The 15,430-nt window shown below is 39.0% G+C and overlaps 1 protein-coding gene and 1 long non-coding RNA gene across 2 annotated transcripts; one reads left to right on the forward strand and one right to left on the reverse strand.

Moving 5' to 3' along the window:
- Window positions 1-2: 2 nt before the first annotated feature.
- On the forward strand, window positions 3-13,787 carry LOC120141557. The gene is made up of 2 exons (XR_005517778.1): window positions 3-152; window positions 13,673-13,787. It is a non-coding gene; the product is annotated as an uncharacterized LOC120141557 (long non-coding RNA).
- On the reverse strand, window positions 11,180-13,195 carry LOC120141555 (GDP-L-galactose phosphorylase 2-like). Its single transcript, XM_039156388.1, has 7 exons — window positions 13,038-13,195; window positions 12,826-12,947; window positions 12,656-12,715; window positions 12,287-12,529; window positions 12,024-12,209; window positions 11,671-11,919; window positions 11,180-11,572 (listed from the first exon to the last, which is right to left on the reverse strand). The coding sequence occupies exons 1-7, from the start codon at window positions 13,162-13,164 to the stop codon at window positions 11,210-11,212; spliced, it is 1,350 nt and encodes a 449-aa protein (XP_039012319.1). The 5' UTR covers window positions 13,165-13,195; the 3' UTR covers window positions 11,180-11,209.
- Window positions 13,788-15,430: the final 1,643 nt, after the last annotated feature.

Raw genomic sequence — 15,430 nt, forward strand, 5'->3', positions numbered from 1 at the left:
AGTTCTATTAAACTTATAATCGAACACCTGGGGCTCACACAAAGATCGAAACTTCTCTCCGGTTTCTACTTTCTGCTGAAATGCTAGTGCAACGATATGGAAGGTATATATTACACTAAAAGATAAGGGAGGTATGAAGGAGAAGGCAGATAGTGTGGTGACTGTTTTTCTCAAGGTATTGTGGCTGTAGTTTGGAGAAATGGGTACTGAACGAAGCTGTGGGACCTGCTGGTTTCTTCGGAGTTAATTTCTGAGAAGGTTTAAGGAAATAAATCGAAAGAGATATGAAAACGAAAGAAATAGAGAGGGTATTTCCCAGAGTCAATTGGGCTTTTTTGTTCTTCGACCATACGAGCCTCGAAAGGTTCTGAGAAGGTTAAGGACAAAAATCGAAAGAGATATGAAAACGAAAGAAATAGAGAGGGTATTTCCCAGAGTTCAATTGGGCTTTTTTGTTCTTCGACCATACGAGCCTCGAAAGGGCCAAGGCCGGTGACGGTGACCGTGCGTTTGGGAACCCGCGTGCACGTGCTATTAAGTCTCTGTATACCCCAATAGTGCGAAGACACCGCAAGAAGAAGCCCGACTCGCCTGTCATCCCTCAAGAGCCACTCCTATCGTTGAAGAGGCCCCTATCATTCCTCGAGAGTCCCCTCCCACCGTTCAAGAGGCCACTGTCATCGTTGAAGAGGTCCCTCCCACCATTCAAGAGCCCGATTCACATGGCGTCATATGTAGGATTCTGAAACCCTCTGACGTGCCGGACATGATGGATTCAAGTTGGCTCTCGTATGAGTTACCGGCCAGTACCATACCGGTATCTGAAGAGGAGAGGAAATAACTACCGGACACAATTCTGGATAACACCCTTTGGGCTAAGACCGCAGTTGATTTTATCTACATGAGCGAAGCCAGGGGTGTTTCACTGACATATGCAAGCTCAATGATGATATCTATTTGTTTGCTTGATCGGTCTTGGTGGGGCGTATTATTAGGGGTCGAAGACAATGGCTATTTCGATGGAGGGGTAAGTCTTATATTTTTCTTATATTTTATTTGATTATTTTTTTTGTAAATTTATGTAAGTTACTAATATATGTCTTTTTTGTAAAACAGCATATCGATGCGTGGGTGGTCACGTCTTCTAATAATTAGGAAACTTAAGGAAAATAAAGAAATACACGATATACAATTATGCTGACGTCTTTTAACGCCGTTCACTTGAAGAATCAACGAGATGAATCATTTGCGTTGGGCAATGGACAAGCTAAACTTTATCCTGCATGGTGGGAGGTCGATAAGGTTAGTGTTTTATTTTAGATTGAGTTTAAAGGTATTCATAAATAAGTGCCCAAATGAATGAATTATTACTTATGATTGCAGGTGTTATCCCTGTTTTGGAACGTAACCATTGGCTTCTCGTCGAGCTTCAGATCCCATCCCTTAAGGCAATAGTATATGACAGCATGATAAATTACATATCATTGGCTGATTTAAGAGATATTATTAAGGGATGGAGCTCTTATTTGGCTAAATTCTTGGATGCGATAAAGTATGGACTCGTTCTGGAAACAAGAAGCCAAAGAAGCTCATATTACAGTTAGCAGAGACGACCGCACCACAACAAACGAAAGGACCCAGAGGGGATTGTGGTCCTCTCGTATGCTTGGCGTTGGACCGTTTGATCACAGGAAGTATAAGTATCTACCTCCCACCGATATAGATAGAGCTGCAGTAGGCGTTGGTTTCAACATTATATGGCTAGATCGATATACGAGACGCTGCCTACCTGCATCGTTATAAAATGTCCATAAACAATTGGTATGTTTATAGGCTTGTGGTTTGAAAATGTTTGGTAAGTACCTAGAATTCAATAATTGCTGTTTGTAGGTTTTAGATGTATAAAGTTGTTTGAGCAAATGTTTGGTTTATGCAGGTTAATCTCAGAAGTGAGCTGCGTGAAAATGATGTATGGCTGCAAAAGTTGATTCAATAGTAGAAGTGTTATTTTCTCTAATAATTATTGCTTATTTTTGATTGTTTAATTGATTTGTAAAAGGTGATTTGTAAAAGTTGATTTGTTTAATTGATGTTAACATAATTCTTATTTGTGCTTGTTTTAATTGATTGAAATGTAATGGTTGATTTTGTTGATTTAAATCTGCATTATGTTGAAGGCAAAATATATCGCAATGCGAAATGAAAATCGCAACGCGAAATGAAAATCGCAACGAGAGAAACGCAACGCGAAATTAAATTCGCGTTGCGATTTTCATTTCGCATTGCGATTCCCTCGTTGCGATTTTCATTTCGTATTGCGAAATTAGCGTTGCGATTTTCATTCGCATTGCGATTCTCGTTGCGATTTTCATTTCGCATTGCGATAGTAATTTCTTCTGCGTTGCGATAGACATTAAGATGATTGCCTATTAAATGATAACAACTGAACAAATCATAGCAATTTTCAAACTCAAGTTACTAATACATGTCTAACTGAAAATGTTAAAAGTTCACACATAAAATCTACATAATACAACGTTTGCATTTAAAAATCACCTAAGTTAACAGTCCCAAAAGGTGAAGCCAGTTGTGATTGGGATTTTAAAGATGATTGCGATTTTGATTGCCTTTTTCTTGACACCATATGAGCTTTGGATTTTGATGATGATCCATATTTTGGTAGAGGAAAAGATGATTGTGATGGCACTGGTGATCCACATGTCAACCTTGTATGACCACTTTCCTTGCACCGACTACATGTCGATCTCTTCTTCTCTTCACCCTTAGACGGTATACGATCGTGACTTTTTGGTCGGCCAGGTAGCCTTCTTCCATGGCTGGTGGCAAAACTGTTTGTAAGTCATCTGGTATGTCCCACTCAGAAGGATGTGAAATAGGGTAGACAATCTCGGCATAAGTCTGTCGATATACTTCTGTAGTGTAGCAATCCATAGCGTATGTGCTTGAATCATCTTGGTTTAGATAAAGAGCAACTTTTATAACATGGCCACACGGATAACCAGATGTTTGCCATTTCATACAACTACACGTCCTTGCATTTAGATCGACAAGCCCATTTAAGTTATTATCCAGTACTTCAAACAAAGTTTTGAACATGGTTCAACTCTCCATGACGTTGACTTCACAACACGTTTCGTTATCTTTTTTTCAGTCCATGGTGTAACACGATGTTCCAATGTTCCTGTAAATTTAAATAAATATACTTAGTAAAATATATGATAAGTTACGAATTCAAGAAATAATACCTGCATGGTTTCTTTTCTTGTAGTACCACTGTTGAATAAGGCTCGAAAAAACTCCATTAACATAGTAATGGGTAATTTCCGGGAATGACGACTTAGAGCGTTAATTGATTCTGCACTATTAGACGTCATGAAACCATATCTTGCTCCAAGTTGATGTACTCTTGACCATCTTTCAAACCCGACATCTTCTAGTGTTTGAGCACACTGAGGCAAAACACGTCTTAAACAGTTTATATGCTTATTGAAATCCACTTCCCGATAAGCCTTTCAGCCTTCCAGTATGTCCATTTGTGCTTTTTTATACCAGCAGACCTTGATTTTAGATTTCTATACAAATGAACACCCACAAAGTCCATGAAAGCATCTGGGAAACACCTTCTAACAGCGTTGTCAATTGAGTTTGCCCTATCGGATATGATTGTCAGATTGCTAATAGGACCTATGGAATCCCTAAGATGCCCCATAAACCATGTCCATGAATCAGAGGTTTCAGATTTGCCAACCCGTAAGCTATTGGCAATATCCCATTGTTAGCATCCATGGCTACTGCTAATAAGTTTACTCCAAGGTATCAACCTTTCAAATGTGCTCCGTCAACTATAATACTGGGCGCATGCAAGTAATAACGAACGAATCTACAATAATATACACAAGAAATATAATCATTTAAATGTGAAATGCATGTAACTAACAGAATGAGTCAACAGAATTATATTGATTTACTAACCGCAGCACCAATGGCGATAAACAGCAACTCAAAGCGTCCATCTCTATCTGTTTTGATATGAGTTACCGACCCAGGATTTTTCAGCTTTAAATTGTGACAATAGCCGGCAGTTGGGCAAACGATGCTTCTGGCGACCCCCTCAACAATTCCAAGGCATAACATTTGGCTCCCAAGCTTGAGAATATGATACTAATCTTGAACCGAGCATTCATGTCAGTCATAATTTCATGTCCCCGATATACCCTGCCATTCAAAAACATTAACTCAGCCAGAAAACCACCAACACCTTTTTGTTTGCCTGTCTATGGTGAGGAAAAACTTGGGTTCTTGAACATGTATGTTTATCAAAAAAGTCCTAACTTGAAACATTGCGCAATCTTTTCCTCTTTGCAATCATACGCCACGTACAGTTTTTGTCAATCGTACACCTTGTTTCGAAACGATCTTTGCTTGATTTGTTAACTTTTAGTTGATAGCCATCTTCCACACATTTCGTATACAAAGCTATCTTCAAGTCTTCCTTTGTATCAAATAATCATCTTTCTTGACGAATAACTTTGTGTAAATCAACAGCTTTCTTTGCCAACTCTTCTTCCGGTAGCTGAAGTAATTCTGGCATATTCCAGTTATACTCCCGTGGCATTTTCTTTCTTCGGGGACTTTTTCTTCTTCTTTTTCTTCTTCAGGATTATATGAATTACAGAATGGATGTTCAACATGTTCATTCACAGTCGTAACTTCCTCCTTATTATCATCAACAACATCTTCCTCGGCAACGGGTGTTTCTTCATCAAAATTCGGGTATTGACCAATATCAAAATCATTACACGCAGGGTCTGTTTCTCTTCTGAAACATCATCAAAATCCGTGTATTGACCAATATCAAAGTCCGGGTATTGACCAAGATCAAATTTCGAATACTGACTAGTACTCACAATTTTTTCTCTTGGCTCATCATCGTCTAATTGGTCAATACGAAAACCGGAATTTGGTGCTGAAAGTTGATTTGGATTGGATTAGAGAAAGGTTGTGGGTTTTGAGACCCACTTAGTTTATTACTACCCGTACTGACCCAACAATACTACTTCTAGGTTCAACAACATACAATGTAACATCATCACTTGAAACATTAATGTAAGCAATGAATCGTTCAACATCTTCATTGTCGGTTAACAAATAAACTTTACCATTTCTCTGATAAGATAGCCTAAATCCACTTAGGGGCTTTTTAGTTGAAGATTCATGGGTAAAGGCATATTGTAAAACACCATGAACATTCTCCCATGACCCTCCAAAACACAATCTATCCAAACATGATCAACATTAGATGATTCATGGTTGTAACTAAACAAACGAGATGCGAACTAAGACCTGTTGCCGGATGGGGAAGGATGTCGTTGGATATAGGAACGGATGTCGGAGAGAGTGATAGATGGAGATGGAATGAGTTGCGATTTAGGGATTTAGGTTATGATTGTTGCTGCTGCGTATATATATACACAAATTTGGCTTGCGAACTAAAACCTGTTGCGAACTTTGAAACTCGCATTGTGTTCTGTATTATCTCGTTGCGAAAGTCAGAATCGCGTTGCGAAAGGCAATCATTTGACCATCGCAATGCGAAATGCAAATCGCAACGATAGAATCGCAATGCGAAATGAAAAAGGCAACGAGGATTAACATGCATAAACTTTTAACAATTATTGAATTCTAGGTACTTAACCAAACATTTTCAACCAAAAGGAGTATATATGTTAACAAAACTTGCATTATGTGTATTTATGTGTGCACTTTTAACATTTTCAGTTAGGCATGTATTAGTACTTGAGTTTGAACATTGCTATGTTCTGTTCAGTTGTTATCACTTATTAGACATTCATTTGACTATCGCAGCGCGAAAATGGCTATCGCAACGCGAAAATGGCTATCGCAACGCGAAAATGGCTATCGCAACGAGAAAATCGCAATGCGAAATGAAAATCGCATTGCGATTTTCTCGTTGCGATTTTCATTTCGCATTGCGATTTTCTCGTTGCGATAGCCATTTCGCATTGCGATAGTCTGTTTTGCCTTCAACATAAAGCAGATTTAAATCAACAAATCAACTATTACATTTCAACACAAATTATGTACACATCAATTAAACAAATCAACATTTACAAATCATCTTTTACAAATCAATTAAACAATCAAAAAATAATAATAATTCTTATTTCTTCATCAATTATTGAATCAATGAATCAACAACTTTGTGACCCCGTACATCCATTTCACGCAGCTCACTTAAGGATTAACCTGCAGAAACCAACATTGCTCAAACAAGACTTCCTACACATCTAAAACCTACAAACAGCAAATTATTGAATTCTAGGTACTTAACCAAACATTTTCAAACCAAAAGGAGTATATATGTTAACAAAACTTGCATTTGACTTACCAATTAACAATGGACACTTTTATAACGCGGATGCAGATAGGCAGCGTCTCGAATATATTGCTCTAGCCATATAATACCGAAACCACAAGCCTACTGCAGCTCTATCTCTATCGGTGGGAGGTAAAAACTCTGTGCTTCCCGTCGTCAAACGCGCCAAGCAAAGGCATACGAGAGGACCACAATCCCCTCTGGCTCCTGGCGATTGCTGTGGCGCGGTCTCGTCTCTGACAACTGTGACATTGAACTTCTTTGGCTTCTTGTGTCCAGAATGACTCCAATACTTAATCCCATCATAGAATTTAGCCAAATGAGAGCTCCATCCCTTGAAAATATCTCTCAAATCAGACAGTGATATGTAATTGATCATGCTGTCATACACTATTATCTTCAGGGATTGGAGCTGAAGTTGGACGAGAAGCCAGTGACGACGTTCCAAAACAGGGATAAACACCTGCGATCATAAGTAATAATTCATTTATTTGCGCACTTATTTATGAACACCTTTAAAAAATTTAAAAAATAAGCACTAACCTTATCGACATCCCACCATGCAGGATAAAGTTTAGCTTGTCCATTGCCCAACAAAAATGATTCATCTCGTTGATTCTTCAAGTGAACTGCGTGAAAAGCCGTCGGCATTATTGTATATAGCGAATTTTTTTTATTTTTCCTAAGCTTCCTTATTATTAGTAGACGTGACACCCACGCATCGATATGCTGTTTTACAAAAAAAATACATATATTAGTGAATTACATTAATTTTTAAACAAATTAATCAAAATCATATATAAGACAAATATAAGACTTACCTCCCCATCCAAATAGCCACTGTCTTCAACCCCTAATAGCACACCCCACCAAGACCGATCAAGCAACAAAAACATTTCATCGTTGAGTTTGCTGATGTCAGTGTAACACCCTTGGCTCCTCTCATGTAGATAAAAATCAACTGTGGTCTTAGCCCAAAGGGTATTATCCACAATTGTTTCCGGTAGTTGTCTCCTCTCCACTTCAGATACCGGAAGGGTACTAGCCGGTAACTCATACGAGAGCCAACTCTCATCCATCATGTCCGGAACCGGTGGGGGTTTCTCAATACTTCGATATATTACCCATGTGAATCGGGCTCTGGAATGGTGGGAGGGACCTCTTCAACGATGACAGTGGCCTCTTGAACGGTGGGGGGGAATCTTGAGGGAGAATAGGGGCCTCTTGAACGATTGGAGGGGACTCTTGAGGGATGACCGGTGAGTCGGGCTTCTTCTTGCGGAGTCTTCGCACCATTGGGGTAAACGGAGACGTAATAGCACATCCACGCCGTCTGATGCGTGAACTCCATCGTGCAAGGAAAACCCGACGTAAAGCATCCACCTTATCGGGCCGCTAAAAAAATTAATACATAAATCAGTAAATAAACATACATGATAATAAACAAAGACAAATATGTTTCAAACTAGCATTGTATTCACCCAAGTCATTATTCTATCATAGTTCACAAAATGCTCAGATAACATTCCAGAAGTAAGCACTTATATAAACATTTAAAAGGACAACATATATAAACATTCCAGAAGAAGAATAATTTACTTTCGCAACACAAAACTTAAAATCGCAACGCGGAAATGGCTATCGCAATGCGAAATGAAAAGCGCAACGACAAAATCGCAACGCGAAAGTAAACTATTCTTCTTCTGCAAATTGAAACTTGAATGGATTGCATTACTTCAACCAAAAGACAAAAACAAAACCAAAAACAAATACTAACAAAAATAGTTTTGCAGTATTGGTAGCAACCGAATGAATTACGAGTATGAAAAATCTTAAACTTACCTCGTTGCGTAGAGTATGAACCTCATTCTGCAACGATGCTACCATCTCACGTAGAGCGGCTACCTCACCGCGTAATGTAGACACCTCAACACGCCATGCACCATCGTCTTTGCGTAAAGTACCGACCTCCTCACGCAAGGTATTGACCTCATCACATAACTCTCCTAACTCATCCCGTTGAGGTGGAGGTGGAGAACAGGGAGATAAACATCGTGGCATCTTTGTCGGTCGCCTATCTTGCGGTGATGGTGGAGAAGAGGCTCGATGATGTGACAGAATAGGTGATGGCTGTCGTTGTGAAGGTGTATAGTCGGGTCGATCAGATGATGGCTCTGGGTGAGGTGATAGCTCTGGGCGAGGTGATAGCTCTGGGCGAGGTGATGGCTCCTGAAGTGGAGGCTGCTCATCAACCGTTCCATCAAAAAAACGCTTACTAGCTTGCCACAAATCAGTGGCAAGCTCAGCTTCCGTGGGTGTCAGCCTCTATAGAGGAGTGTTGGCCTCCTAACAATATAAAAGCTCAAACAAAGTTAAACGTGTACTAGTAATAACTTGTTTATAAACATATGGTAGTATTTATGTTAACTTACATTATTTATTGTCGTATACCGTAGTAAATCTTCCCATTGCAAGGTCCGTTTCCTCTTCCAGGAAATAGCCCTGAGAATATCATTTGAAGTTTTTATTGCATATGTCTTCATGGCGGGAAAGGCCTCAAATATCCAAATCTACAAACAATATAATAACAAACATTAGTAATTGTTAATAATTACTTATAATTTTGGAAACATCATATAAAAATTCTTACCTTAAAGGCCCAAATAAAGCCTGTCAAAGTGTATTTGGAACCATCGCCATGCAAACTTTTTCGATCATCCAAGGCAGACGATAACTTATTCCATGTAGCTTTCCATAAATACGAGCCCCACGGAAACAGGTTCCACGCATTTAGGTCTTCTACCAATTTGATTAGATCATTTGGAATAGGTTGTCTGGCCTCTCTGCCTAAAAAACCGGCATGCAAAAGAATTAGAAGGCATACTCGGACAACGTCGACGTCATCCATCCGAGTAAAACCGTCTTTATTATTCAACAATCTTGTCAGGTCTTCTACGTGTAGACTCGGCCTCTCCAGCTTAGGAAAAACCCGGGATAGCCATGATGGACGGGTAATGTGTCTAGTGTACCAACCTACATCATCGTGTCCGAAGCGTAGACCGTGATTAAGAAAAACTCCTCCCGCCCCAAAACACGTATACGCCGGTGGAAAATCAAACCATATCTCTTCATCACGACGTTGTATAGTCTCTGGTAGATCGCTAGTCATGGTTTGAAGAAACAGGTGTGTCAACATCGCATCTCCACCGGGATGTTGTACTTTCAGCCATGGCCCGAAGCATGTATCCTCAAACATTTTTTCTTTGTGCAGGTGAAAGCTTCGACGCAATTGTTTTGGCCAGGCTGACTTTATTTCTCAAGTCAATTGAGCCGAATAAAAGTTCTACAAAAACAATAAACATACTAATTAGATATACCAAAAGCTACACTGTGAAGATATACCAAAAACAATAATAACATAAAGAGTAGTAGTTTATTCTTCAAACTAAATTTGCAACACTGTGATTCGTATTTGTCTTTGTTTTTTGGTTGAAGTAATGCAATTCATTCAAGTTTCAATTTGCAAGAAGAAGAATAGTTTCCGAAATGAAAATCGCAACACGAAAATGACTATCGCAACGCGAATTTGACTATCGCAACGAGAGAATCGCAACGCGAAACTAAAATCGCGTTGCGATTTGCATTTCGCGTTGCGATTCTCGGTTGATTAATAAGCAATCTAAGTGAAATGGTTAATCTATTATTGAAATTACCAGTAAACTTATCATCAATTTCAATATGAAAAACCTAATAATAATGCAAAAATTTCAAAAAGAAAATAATTAAAAAAACTAACCCTCGTTGGTTGATTTGGTTGATTTTCCATTTCTGATTGTGAGGGTGGCTCTGAGAGATGGAGATAGACGGATTTCGCCGGAGATGGGGACGAATTTCGTCGGAGATGGGTGAGAGAGTGAGAGATGGAGATGGGACTGAGTTGTGATTTTAGGTTTTAGGTTATGAGTTGCGATTACGGGATACTGTGGACGGTTCAGTGTTCCAATATTAATTTCGTGTTTGGAATTTAAAAATAAAATACTTGGCCAGGATACTAATGGCGCTTTGAAAATCGCATTGCGATTATGTATTATCGCGTTACGAAAGTCAGAATCGTGTTGCGAAAGTCAGTATTGCGTTGCGAAAGTAAGTATCTCGTTGCGATTTTGTATTATCGCATTGCGATAGTCAGTATCGCGTTGCGATTTTCCCAATTCGCGTTGCGATTTACTTATTCGCATTGCGATTTGGGAAAATCGCAACGACACTGTAGACCATCGCAACGCGATTTTCAACTATCGCATTGCGAAAATGCAACGCGAATTTGCGATAATGAAGATCGCGTTGCGAATTAGCGATCGCATTGTGATTTTGTTGGTCATTTTGACAAATCCGGAAAAAATTGGTTAAAATCGTATATTTATATGAGATTTTTGGTCACTGAAGTTATTTTCTCTAATTTTAATCCCTTGTACATTCTATAGAATTGATCCTAGTACAAAATAATTCAATAAATCTTTAACATTTAAAAATTCTATCAATTTTATATTTATATTAATTTAGAAGAAAATGAATTAAAAGCTAGGACACAGTAATGTGCATTTATTATCTTATAACAGCTAGCAGTACATTGTATTTTTACATAATTCAATAAAGTCCATGAAGCTAATATGCATATAGCAGTTTAAACAAAGACGATAACAACAATGCAGACTTAGTTTTTGCTTATTTAGGCTACAAGTGCCATAATTCATAGAATTTCTAAACAGGGTTCTGTTGACTGAATGCTGATCCTTACTGCAGGACAAGGCATTCTTGTGTCCCAGCAACCATAGCATGGTGGGAGCTTTCGGCGATTACATTCTCTTTTTCAAGAGATTGAGCTTCGGTATCACGCTCCTCAATCACTGCAACATTTTCAATGCCATCTTCGCCACCAGCAATGGCTTCGAAGATAAGTGCATTCACTTCTTGGAACCTCTCATCAGAGAGGGAAACCTCTGCAAGGAGCCTCCAAGCGTTTTCCTCAGATGCCTCATCATAGTCCTTCCTCCTTTTCAACACCATATGACCACTAATTTCCCACACCGCGGGGTTCACCTGGGTGTCCAAGAGCTCTGAACTCACCTCCCCAAGTGCTTGTTTCTCAGCATAACACTGTTGGTTCAATTTACATATTGCAATTCAATTGCAAGAAACTATAGGTAATCATGGAGATGAACAAAAAGGTATCAACCATACTTCTAGTTAGTTACCTGAGGAAGGAGAAAGATCCGCTTTCCACAATCAGAGATGAGGACATTGTATGGTATGTTGTTATCTTGAAGGCAAATGCAAGCATCAGACACAGTGTCAGACAAGTCTCGGAGAGTGTCACCACGCTCAAAGACAAGACCTTTGACTGGATACTTTAAAAGTTCCGAGATAATCACACCATCCTTCAAAGTGGTTATTTTCTTAGTAGGAGCTTTCTCGATGGGAAATGGAACTGCCAAGTAGTAGGCCTGCAGTGATTGCAATAGATAAACCACTATCTCCTTTCTGATTTGTACACAAACTACATCTGAAAGTTAAATTACATGAAGAGTACCATTGGGAGGTTAGATACCTGGAAGTGTAGGTGATTGATTGTAGCAAATGCACCCAAGCTGTTGTAACCCAATCTGAAGAACGGATTCCCAGATTCAGTTGCCATATAGAGTGCGAGCAAGAAGCTCTTGTGGTCAATCCTCTGGGGGAAGCATTCGAAAATTCGAGGGATCAAAAGCACATGCCCGTATTCAATAGGACTAACCTGTCAAATTGTATACAAACAATGTTTAATAGTATGAGCCTAGCAATACCATAGTTTGAATAAGTAGACTAAGATACATTTATGGCAACAACACTTGGAGAATTCTCAACATCAATGGGAGCTTTCGGGAAGAACTGAACTTCATCATCTTCACTTGATTCAAACTGGAAAAGCACCTCTTCTTGTCCAACTTTGGTGAAGTTGAACTTGTTCCCATCAAAGGGCTGTAGAACCTTATCAACACGGAACTCAGTTGGCCTCTTCTTAAGGTGCCGACCCTCGTTCAGCTGGGCAATAAAGCCATATTCACCAGAGATCACCTAAAGAATGATATCCACAAACATTTTAGATGGTACAACAACTCAATTAACTATTAAGTTTACAGTTTTCACAATCTCAGATAAGCAAGTGAATCAATGGAATAGAAAAGCAGCGGCAGATAACACCTTCGTTTCACAGGAAGTGACATCATATCGAAAGAGCCCTCTTTGCATGCGATCCTCCCACTACCATAAAACCATAAAACATTTTTCAACCTTGACATTTGTTAACACAACCACCATTAAACATAACGAAGAACTTAAAGTTTATTCGCCAAACTAATAGCAGATTTTACCTCCCCAAGAACGAGAGAATCAAGAAAAGCAATTGGAGGCTCTTTGTTTTCAATTTCAGGCACATCTTTTTCATTCTCAATATTGCCCACCTTCTTGAAAGCATATAAAGGAAGTTTTGCTCCTATAAACCAAAACCCGCTTCCAATTACAAATCATTTCTATAAAAAGTTATCCATCCGAGGAATGTTTACAAAGTAAATCTAACAAATACCTGGAATGCAACAGCTTCTAAGGCAATTCTTTCCACATCCACCGCTCCGGCGATCAGTTTCTTCGGCCTCATCCTTTTGGTAATTCGAAACAACAGTGGGAACCCTCTTGATACTGAGCTGCATCATCTTTGCTAATACTTCACTTCTTCTTTTTTATCCAATAAAAAATCAAACAAAGAACACCCAAATACAACGACAAAACGAAAAACAAGCTTCTTGGATATTATTATTTTACAGGCTTATAACCTAGTTAAATAAGGCACTGAAGTCTAACAGACAATACCACCACCAGCAAGGAAGAGAAGATCGGAAGGACTACCGCCTTCAGAAGGCAAAGCTCCACGTCCACCGTGCGGCGAAGGGTTTCTCTCGATCACACAACCCTTACGGCGTACAGCTCGGACATGAAAGCTAGGCCGAATAACTTCGCGTATAGCCGTGATGTCTACAATGTCTAACCTTGGGTATTACCCCAAAATTCAAACTTCTATTAAACTTATAATCGAACACCTGGGGCTCACACAAAGATCGAAACTTCTCTCCGGTTTCTACTTTCTGCTGAAATGCTAGTGCAACGATATGGAAGGTATATATATACACTAAATAGATAAGGGAGGTATGAAGGAGAAGGCAGATAGTGTGGTGACTGTTTTCTCAAGGTATTGTGGCTGTAGTTTGGAGAAATGGGTACTGAACGAAGCTAGTGGACCTGCTGGTTTCTTCGGAGTTAATTTCTGAGAAGGTTAAGGACAAATAAATCGAAAGAGATATGAAAACGAAAGAAATAGAGAGGGTATTTCCCAGAGTTCAATTGGGCTTTTTTGTTCTTCGACCATACGAGCCTCGAAAGGGCCAAGGCCGGTGACGGTGACCGTGCGTTTGGGAACCCCGTCAGGCCGTATGGTTGAGCGCGCTTCGTATAGGTCTGATTGTTGGATTATAAACTTATCAATTATAGGAGTTTAAATTCAAATTTAAATTAAATTGATGTCATTGTTTACATCATTTAAGTAATAATGATATTGTTTACATTAATTTAATTAGGTGAGAGTTAGGTATTTGTTGAATTTGTAATGGTTTAAATTAATTTAATTGTGTGGTGTAAGATTGATCTTGAGTAATATAAATATCCCTCCCCATTTTAGTTTTAAGCATTAAGAAAAATTAAGAGCTTCTAAGTGAGTGAAGAAGTAAAGTCTTATAAGAGTGAGTTGTAGTTCTTGGTTTTGAGTGAGAGTGCTCTTGTAATATTTGTTTGAGTTTCAATAAAAGTTGTTTGTGTGAGTGTTTTATTTCCAACAAAGTGGTATCAGAGCGAGTTAGAAAGATCGAAGGTCTCAACGAGAGGAATACGACGCTGCCAGAATTTTATCAATCTGAGTTCTGACGCACCGCCACGCACTGCTGGAAAACTGCTGCCAAAAATCGAGTTTGACTCACAGAGTTGGAGCCCATTGATCGAGTTGTCCAAGTCCCTCCCAAAGTTTTTTTTGGCATTTCGTATTCATCCGTGCAATCGGATTTTGCAAATTCTCATTATATTGAGAGATATGACAAATGGTATGACACCATTCCAAGTTTCGACACTCAACAACAACAATTACGACAATTGAAATATCAAAATAAAGGTATTTCTTGAATCACAAGATGTGTGGGATATCATAGAGAAAGACTATAACGAGCCTGCGGATGATGATGATTTTGCTACTCTTACACCAGATCAAAAGATAACTTTGAAGGATTCAAGAAAGAGAGACAAGAATGTTTTCTACCTCATCTATTAGGCATTAGATGATGATGGTTTTGAAAAGATTTCAAGTGCAAGCTCTAGCAAGGAAGCATGGGAGAAGCTGCAAACCTCTCACAAAGGATCCGAGCAAGTGAATAAGGTTCGTCTCCAAACATTAAGAGGTGAATTCGAATCCTTACACATGAAAGCATCTGAGTCTATTTCATATTATTTCTCAAGAGTAGTAGTTGTTTCTAATCAATTAAAAAGAAATGGTGAAAAGTTAGAAGATGTGAGGATAATAGAGAAGATACTCTGTTCGTTGGATCCCAAATTTGAGCACATCATCGTGACGATTGAAGAAACTAAAGACTTGAAAGAAATGACGATCTAGCAACTCCAATGATCATTACAAGCATACGAAGAGAAGCATAAGAAGAAGCATGAGTTTACTGAGCAACTCCTCAAGCTACAACTCAAGGATATGCATGAGAGCCAACGCAATGATAGAAACCAACGTGGCCAAGGCAGAGGTAAAGGTCATGGACGAGGTGGAAGTCGAGGTCGTGGACGAGACTGGAATTACAACAAAAACAATTCCAATAACAACTATGAGAAAGGAGAAAGCTCAACACGAGGCCGTGGAAGAATCAATCCGAACTC

This window comes from Hibiscus syriacus, unplaced genomic scaffold, assembly GCF_006381635.1.
Source record: "Hibiscus syriacus cultivar Baekdansim isolate YM2019G1 unplaced genomic scaffold, ASM638163v2 tig00110812_pilon, whole genome shotgun sequence".
Taxonomy (NCBI): Eukaryota; Viridiplantae; Streptophyta; class Magnoliopsida; order Malvales; family Malvaceae; genus Hibiscus; species Hibiscus syriacus.

Coding starts and splice junctions, on each gene's coding strand:
- LOC120141555 (XM_039156388.1), bottom strand. CDS start 13,164: ATGATGCAGCTCAGTATCAAGAGGGTTCCCACTGTTGTTTCGAATTAC. Junction 12,210..12,286: donor CAAGTGTTGTTGCCATAAAT/GTATCTTAGTCT, acceptor ACAATTTGACAG/GTTAGTCCTATTGAATACGG. Junction 11,573..11,670: donor GGATCTTTCTCCTTCCTCAG/GTAACTAACTAG, acceptor TTGAACCAACAG/TGTTATGCTGAGAAACAAGC.